General features: G+C 48.9%; 1 protein-coding gene across 7 annotated transcripts in view; it reads left to right on the top strand.

Annotated features, from left to right (window-relative positions):
* The window catches only part of PRKCB (protein kinase C beta), a 188,250-nt gene that overhangs the window by 112,968 nt on the left and 66,377 nt on the right, over window positions 1-8,905 (top strand). For all 7 annotated transcript variants that reach the window (XR_003852575.1, XR_003852574.1, XR_003852573.1 and 4 more), the window contains 2 exons: window positions 342-485; window positions 4,091-4,264. Coding sequence is in view for 4 of the 7 variants with exons in the window: in XM_029576316.1 (XP_029432176.1) it covers window positions 342-485; window positions 4,091-4,264 (318 nt within the window). In the remaining 3 variants the exon portion in view is untranslated. The remainder of the gene's footprint in view (window positions 1-341; window positions 486-4,090; window positions 4,265-8,905) is intronic.

Raw genomic sequence — 8,905 nt, 5'->3', positions numbered from 1 at the left:
GAACAACTTTCCGTCTCCTTTTTCTGTCAAATGAAATGCAAATTTCTGAAAATGCCTGCATTTCAATCCCTGCCCCTAGGATCCTCTTCCCCCAAATCCGAGTCACATTGCCCCAGCCCCAGCCCTGGCGTGGATTTTCCCCACATACGGGGCAGGCCACATCCGCTGCCGGGGTCCTGGAGGGGTCTCTGGTATCCGGCCCCCCCTTGCAGTGGAGGCTGCATGGCCCCAAGGCTCGCGGCCCCTGCTCTGACTCGGCTGCGCTTCCCGGCTTCCTCTGCTCACCTAGAAAGAGTTTGCAGTGGATTTAATTGCATCTTGTGTGTCTCTTTTCTCACCAGAGAGCCAAAATCGGTCCCGGGTCCAAGGCAGCAGACGAGAAGGCAAATAGTTTAGCCCGATACGACAACAATGGAAACCGCGACCGGATGAAGCTGGCGGATTTTAACTTTCTGAAAGTGCTGGGGAAAGGAAGCTTTGGAAAGGTGCAGTAAATGCCGCAGACCCTCCCTCCCTCCCTCCCTCCCTCCCTCCCTCGCACGCCCGGGGTCTCTCTTCCCTGGAAAATCTGCAGACATGCAACCACCTCACCTGCCTCCCAATGAAGAGGTTTTGTTGGTGACTTTAGTGCATTTGACTGTGAGTGGGAGGTGGAGACTCAGTGCGGTCTCCATATTCGGCTGCTTAAGTAGTAGCTTGGCTGAGCCACCGAATGTCCCAGGCAGCTTAGCCGGATATGGACTCTCTCTGTCATTCACTTCTCTGGGACTTGTCACTGAATTTGAGCTTCCAATGAAGGGGAATAATTAGGCAGCCCAGAGGTGGATATTCAAAGGGTTTGCCCAGTTTAACTCTGAGTCAGATAAATCAAAGAGGCGATGATGGGAAATGTTATCTGGTGAGAGCTGATATTAAAGTTAGCCAGGAGAGTCCGGCAGAGCCATAGGCAGGCAATGTGGTGCCCATTACACAGCACAGGACACCACGAGTTGGGAGTCTCTGTTCAGTGTTTGAACAGCAATGGCCATGGCCAGTACAAGGTGCCCTAGGAAAACCTTACAGACTTGCACCCCCCGCCCCATCACACCCTCCTCACACAATTAAAAATTATGCATTTATAATTAGAGATTTTTGCATGAAAAAGGACATTCAAAGCACAGACTTCCCAGGTAAAAGTATCACTTACACTATATATATTATATTTACATGCACTGCTGTGGTGCCAACCAGAAAACCTTGCAAAAAACCAAGAGACACTTGGAACCCGTATGGTATTAGGCCTACTGTAATGCATCTTAGCCATGGGCATGACCCTCAGAGAGCCACAAGAAAACAGAATTACAATGCAATAAACTTTCTGTATCAAAACAACACTAACTGCCAGCACGCAAACAGCAACAACTCTACTTATGAAAGTTAACACTGCAAATATAATACCAGACCTAAAACAGTAATACACCTTCTATTAGGAAATCAGTTCAAGCCAAGCTGCTATAGATGCCTACATAGAAACTGCATCCCTCACTTCAGTCACACATGCAAAAAACTGATAGACCCTCAAATATAGAATAAAGAGACCATAAAATAGAAATATACAGACAAAAACTGAACTGGAAACTGCAACAAGCCAAATTCTGTATGCACTGCAACAATGAAAAAAACAGAAACATTATAACTTCTCATAAAACAATAAAATTAGTAAAACCATACCAATAAAAAGAATAATTCAAAATAACTAATGATTAGAATAACATTCAATAATTAAAAACTCATATAAACATTTTCCAAACATCAATAAAATATTTCAAAACAGACACATCAAATAACACGCACCAATTAAAACTAATAAGAATTTTCAAAAATTGCCCATTATCCATATCTGGGAACTTTTGATTTCCAGAAACCCTAAAATTGTCATGGATTAGCAGGCAGAGAGGAAGTGGGGTCAATCTCCCACACACATGCTCCCACTCCCCCTACTCCCCAGCCCTCTCTCCCCCCTCCCCAGCAGTCTTGCTCCACAGGCCCTCCCTCCCCCCCCCCCCCCCCCCCCCAGCAGTCTTGCTCCACAGGCCCTCTCTCCCCCCCCCCTCCCCAGCAGTCTTGCTCCACAGGCCCTCTCTCCCCCCCTCCCCAGCAGTCTTGCTCACAGGCCCTCTCCTCCCCCCCCCCCCCAGCAGTCTTGCTCCACAGGCCCCTTCTCCCCCCCCCTCCCCAGCAGTCTGCTCCACAGGCCTCTCTCCCCCCCCCTCCCCAGCAGTCTTGCTCCACAGGCCCTCTCTCCCCCCCTCCCCAGCAGTCTTGCTCCACAGGCCCTCTCTCCCCCCCCCTCCCCAGCAGTCTTGCTCCACAGGCCCTCTCTCCCCCCCCCTCCCCAGCAGTCTTGCTCCACAGGCCCTCTCTCCCCCCCCTCCCCAGCAGTCTTGCTCCACAGGCCCTCTCTCCCCCCCCCTCCCAGCAGTCTTGCTCCACAGGCCTCTCTCCCCCCCCCCTCCCCAGCAGTCTTGTCACAGGCCCTCTTCTCCCCCCCCCTCCCCAGCCAAGTCTTGCAAGTCTCAGAACACAGACAGTCTTGCTCCACAGGCCCTCTCTCCCCCCCCCTCCCCAGCAGTCTTGCCTCACAGCCCTCTCCCTCTCCTCCCCCCCCCTCCCCAGCAGTCTTGCTCCACAGGCCCTCTCTCCCCCCCCCCCCCAGCAGTCCTTGCTCCACAGGCCCTCTCTCCCCCCCCCCCTCCCCAGCAGTCTTGCTCCACAGGCCCTCTCTCCCCCCCCCCCTCCCCAGCAGTCTTGCTCCACAGGCCCTCTCTCCCCCCCCCCCCCCCCCCCCTCCCCAGCAGTCTTGCTCCACAGGCCCTCTCTCCCCCCCCCCACTCCCCAGCAGTCTTGCTCCACAGGCCCTCTCTCCCCTCCCCAGCAGTCTTGCTCCACAGGCCCTCTCTCCCCTCCCCAGCGGTCTTGCTCCACAGGCCCTCTCTCCCCTCCCCAGCGGTCTTGCTCCACAGGCCCTCTCCCACACCTCACCCACAATCCCCTCACTCACTGCAGGTGGCAGGTGCATGATTTCCTGCAGGGTGCTATCGTGATCCCCTCATTCACCCTCCCTGCTCCTGAAGGATCGCGCAGCTGTTTTCTCCGCCTGATGATGTCATTCGTACACCGGCAGCCGGGAGAGAGGAAGCAGCTCGTGCTACAAGGCCGCACGAGGGGATCGAGATAGCACCCTGCGGGGGTGAGCCCCGTTCAGGAAATCATGCATCATCCCACTGCCCACCAATGAGGCTACACCCCAATTCCCATGCCTATGAGTCGAAAAGCAGCGCGGCTCTGCCAGAATCATCAGTGTGGCTGGCGGGCCACGCTGCTTTTCCACTTCACTGAGTCCCCTCGTGGCGCCTACGGCTCTGGGGTCCAGTCAGAAAAATACCCAGATAATTTTAACAAGTTCCCAGCCAGCAGCTCACCAAAAGTCAACCTGCCAGTTCCTAGATTTGGTGCTGCAAGGCCACGTCCTGTGTCCCGCCGCAGCCCGCAGGGACCCTGTTTTATAGTGCTAACAGCACTAGCCTTGCACCGTTACTGGGACGGATGCTGCCAGCACTGCCTAGTGGGAAATCTGAGGCCTGGGAACAGAGCATTATGGCCTGGTTGAATGTTTGAATCTTATTAACAGAAGCATGTTCGGCTAATTCATACCTTGGTTTGATAAATGAGAACCTGCAATGGTTTCTGAAATTTGTATAGACCCCACAGCTTTTTGTAATAAATAATTGTTCAGAGCCAGATATTTGCTTGATAAAGGAGACTGGATTTGCACACGTATACAAGCAAGACTTTGCTCTTGTCAGCTCTCTTGAAATTGGGTTTCCTTGACATGAGCATCATGAATAGGTATGAGATATCGTAGCATGCACGCAGAATATCCCTCCTGCAGATTCTTTGGGAAGCTCCTGAGAAGCAGACTTGCTTGTGGCAGTCCAGGGTCGTGTTTCTGCTGTTTTTCTTCCTTTTAAGGCCCAGCACCTGGTAATGTGGCCCTGGGTGGATGGTTTTCTCTCTCCCTTCTCTCACTGCCTTTTGCTGTGTCCCGTAGGTGATCCTTGCAGAACGGAAGGGCACGGACGAGCTGTACGCTGTGAAGATCCTGAAGAAGGATGTGGTGATTCAGGATGACGACGTGGAGTGCACGATGGTGGAGAAGCGAGTCCTGGCCCTGTCAGGGAAGCCCCCCTTTCTCACGCAGCTTCACTCCTGCTTCCAGACCATGGTATGAGCTGCCTCAGCTCCTCTGCTACTGAAAGGCACAGAATGGGGGGAAAGATTTCAGTAAATCAGACCCTTAGACTGTTTCTCTCTCGTCTTTCCTGCCCTGAGGTCATCACTTTGTATGGCTTTGGAAATGCCCCAGATAGGTTAAAAATTGTATAACAGGTGATCTCTGAATCCATAATTAAACAGAACTATGGTGAGAAATAATTATAATCAGAAAGAAACTAATTATTACATTGCACAAGCAGAGAGACTGTAACACAGTGGGGAGAGCTTGCCCTCTCATCTGGACCAAGGATTTCATGGTTATTGGGTCTTAGAGATAGTAACTAGGCTTATATATTTTTAATATTCGAGCAGCTGATTGCACATTGTGGCGTTTCAGTGTATTCAGAGAGAAAATAAAGCAGTGATCAAATTGCGAGGCTGGGCAGCCCAGAGCAGAAGTGGATTAGAGCAGGAAAGTCGTCCTAACATGAGCTATCTGTAATGTAATCAGGGGTGTTTTATCCTGCATTACTTCAGCATCCCCAGAGTCACAGGCAAAGTCACACAAAACACAGCCAAAGCCTAATCAGCGTCTGTATTGCCTGTAGTTGCTGCTGCTGCTGCGGTCCACAGCCTCTGTGAATTAGTTCTGCTGTGCTGTGGTTCTCTGGATTTTCATTTGCACTCGGTTACCTTATCTCAGATTGTATATGACAGTTTACTCAGTCATATGCCGAGTACAGGGAGAAAAAGGTTCCTGTCCACAAGAGCTGCCAGCTGCAAAGCTTAAGTATCTGATATTGCTGCCTGATATTTTTGGAATATAAGAACATAAGAACATAAGAAATTGCCATGCTGGGTCAGACCAAGGGTCCATCAAGCCCAGCATCCTGTATCCAACAGAGGCCAAACCAGGCCACAAGAACCTGGCAATTACCCAAACACCTAGAAGATCCCATGCTACTGATGCAATTAATAGCAGTGACTATTCCCTAAGTAAACTTGATTAATAGCAGTTAATGGACTTCTCTTCCAAGAACTTATCCAAACCTTTTTTGAACCCAGCTACACTAACTGCACTAACCACATCCTCTGGCAACAAATTCCAGAGATTTATTGTGCGTTGAGTGAAAAAGAATTTTCTCCGATTAGTCTTAAATGTGCTACTTGCTAACTTCATGGAATGCCCCCTAGTCCTTCTATTATTCGAAAGTGTAAATAACTGAGTCACATCTACTCGTTCAAGACCTCTCATGATCTTAAAGACCTCTATGATATCCCCCCTCAGCCGTCTCTTCTCCAAGCTGAACAGCCCTAACCTCTTCAGCCTTTCCTCATAGGGGAGCTGTTCCATCCCCTTTATCATTAACCAAAAGTCCTCTGTGTTTGCATTGTGTAGGCGTCTTAGAGGATTGCACGGATCTTAGTGTGAAAAGAGAGGAATTAGAAAAATACCTCACTTTAACTAAACAGAGTATCCTACAAAATCCCGATAGCTCTCTGTAAGCTGAAGTTGACGAAGCGAATACCAGCAATTTAATTCTCTCCCACCCACCCCAGGGTTAGAGCCATTGGTAAGAAGATAATTTGCGAGTCTGTAGGTGTTCTCTGTCAGATAAATGGGTAAAATGAGGACTATCCAATGTAACAATTGTGGAGCCTTTATCTGGAAACTTAGGGCTTTTCCCATTTGTTCAGACCTGAGGAAGGAGTTGGGCTGCAATAAAAGTATCAGAAGTCACCAAAAAATCCTCACCCACTTTACATAATTCAGGAATCGTTTCCCCCATTACTCCAGAAAAAAGTGGGTTCAGGCAGCACAAGAGCTGTGGCCCAGAGTCACCCGTTCTTCACAATTGTGCAGCCCACGTGTCCCCGCCCCACGGATTTGTACAGGAACCCGAGAAGAAACTGATTACACTGGGCTCTGGTACAGTAAGACCCGCGAGGCGGAGTGAGAAAAGTACAAAACGCCTTCTCTGTCTTAAATAAGGAAGAAGCCCCAGCGATGGAGACTGACGGGAATGAAAACCCGAAATCACGCAGAAATTCAGCCATACAAGCAGAAAACATAAGAATAAGCTCACTGTGCTGGGTGAGTGTCATCAGAGGCACTAATATGGCAACGACCACAGGTAAAAGCCTCCCAGGATCATTGGCTGGTGGAAATGTTATTCACGGTGATCAAGGAAGAAAGTGAGGACTCTGGGAGCCAACGACCTTGCTAGAAACAGCATCAAAGTGGTACAGAGACTTCCAGACTCTGGGGAAGCAGATTAGTCACATGGAGAAGTCTCTTGCCTTTTCAGAAGTGTTACCTGTTCATGGAGATGGGAAAGAGAGGTTAAGCCATGCAGATAATTTCAGTGTATGGCTCAAAACTTGCTGTAAGGAAGACAGTTCTGGATTTATTGGGGGCTGGGGCCATATATGGAACAGGACGAGGCTCTGTGTCAGAGATGGCAGGAAAGAGGATCCTAAGAGATAAAGTCAAACCCTATGACATAAGGCATTTAAACTAGATGACGGGGGTGCCAGAAGGAAATTGGAATGTCACCCCCAAGTCTCAAAGACAAAACAAAATCAGCTGAGCAAGGCACAAAATAAGTCCAAGAAGAGCGGTAACCTGAAGGAGAGAAGCTGCAAAGCTGTGAGCACAATAAAATCCCAGACCTGCAGGCCCCAATGGTGGAGGTGGACGTGGACATTGTTTCTCTGTTACGCAGACCTGGTTCATGGATTCTCATGATCAGGAGATGGCCATGCCGGGCTGTAACTTGTTAAGGAAGGACAGAGGGGACCGCTCTTATGCCAAAACACTATCCAAGCAACTGAACTGCAAGGAACGTGGACTGGAAAAGAAGCATTAAGGGCCATCTTTAAAAAAAAAAAAAAAAATGATGGTGCATCCATTTTTACTGGAGTGGTTTACAGGCCTGCGACTCAATCAGAAGAACTGGACAGAGATCTGGTCGAAGACAACCAAAAGGTGGGAAAGAAGGGAGAAGTGGTGATCGTTGGAGACTAATCTGCCGGATGTAGACTGGAGAATCCCTTCTGTGAAATCTACAAGAAGTAGAGAGATAGTGGACACCCTGCGAGGGGCTCTGCTCAAACAAATGGTAATGGAAGCCCTGAGGGAGGGAGTTATTCTCGACCTGGTGCTCACTAACGGGGAGAAGGTCTCTAATGTCTGGGTGGGTGCCCACCTCAGCACCAGTCGTCATCAAATGGCATGGTTTGATATCGCAAATAGGATACAGGTAAGTCACATGAAGACCCGAATTTTGCATTTCAAAAATACGGACTTTGCTGAAATGGGGAAGTACTTGGAGATAGAACTAACAGACTGGGAGGAAATGGGAGAAGTGGAACAACAGTGGGCCAGACTAAAAGGAGCAATTACACATGCAACAAATCTGTATGTTAGAAAAGTAAACAAAAGCAAGAGAAATAAGAAACCGATCTGGTTCTCAAAGGAGGTAGCTGAAAAAAGGCAAAAAACAGCATTCAAGAAATTGAAAAGATCCCAAAAAGAGGAACACAGGGAAGAGTTACCTGGTAAAACTGAGGGAGACAAAGAAAGTAATCAAGAAAGCAAAAAGTCAGGCAGAAGAAAGGATTGCCAAAGAGGTAAAGTGAGGTGACAAAACATTTCTCGGATATATCAGAGAAATGAGAAAGGTCCGAAGTCGTATAATGAAACTGAAAGGTGACAAAGATCAATGTGTGGAGAGAGACGAAGAAATGGCAGAAATATTAAACAAATACTTCAGGTCAGTGTTCACTAAAGACGACCCTGGAGAAGGACCATCGTTAGCTAACAAGACATCGGAGGGGGGTGGAGCAGACAATACTCCATCTACAGAAGAGAACGTATGGGAAGTGCTAGGAAAACTGAAAGTGGACAGAGCCATGGGGCCTGATGAGGTTCATCCCAGGATACTGAGGGAGCTCAGAGATGCTGGTGGGTCCGCAGTGTGACCTGTTCAATAGATCCCTGGAAACGGGAGTGGGACTGGAGAAGAGCGGTGGTGGTCCCGCTTCACAAGAGTGGGAGAGAGAGGAGGCTGGAAACTACAGGCCGGTTAGCCTCACCTCGGTGGTGGGGGAATTAATGGAGACTCTGCTGAAGGAAAGGATGGTGAGCTATCTACAGTCAGGAGGGCTGCTGGACCCAAGGCAGCAGGGATTCACCGGAGGAAGGTCCTGTCAGACAAATCTGATTGATGTTTTTGTTTGAGTGACTAAAGAATTGGATCGAGAGTGAGCGCTTGATGTGATCTATTTGGATTTCAGCAAATCTTTTGATACAGTCCCGCATAGGAGGCTTGTGAATAAAATGAGAAGCTTGGGAGTGAGCACCATGGTGGTGGCGTGGATTACAAATGGTTGACAGATAGAAGACAGAACCATGTTTAGTGGATTGCCACAAGGATCGGTCTTGGGACCAGTTCTGTTCAATATCTTTGTGAGTGACATTGCAGAAGGGATAGAAGGTAAAGTTTGTCTATTTGCAGATGATACTAAGAACTGCAACAGAGTGCACATGCCTGAAGGAGCAGAGAGAATGAGACGAGATTTAAGGAAGCTTGAACACTGGTCAAAGATATGGCAGCTGGGATTCAATGCCAAGAAGTGCAGAGTCCTG

The sequence above is a fragment of the Rhinatrema bivittatum genome, chromosome 14 (genome assembly GCF_901001135.1).
Source record: "Rhinatrema bivittatum chromosome 14, aRhiBiv1.1, whole genome shotgun sequence".
In the NCBI taxonomy this organism is placed as follows: domain Eukaryota; kingdom Metazoa; phylum Chordata; class Amphibia; order Gymnophiona; family Rhinatrematidae; genus Rhinatrema; species Rhinatrema bivittatum.
The sequence above is the reverse complement of the archived record's forward strand: the minus strand, read 5'-3'. Positions and strand labels throughout refer to the sequence as shown.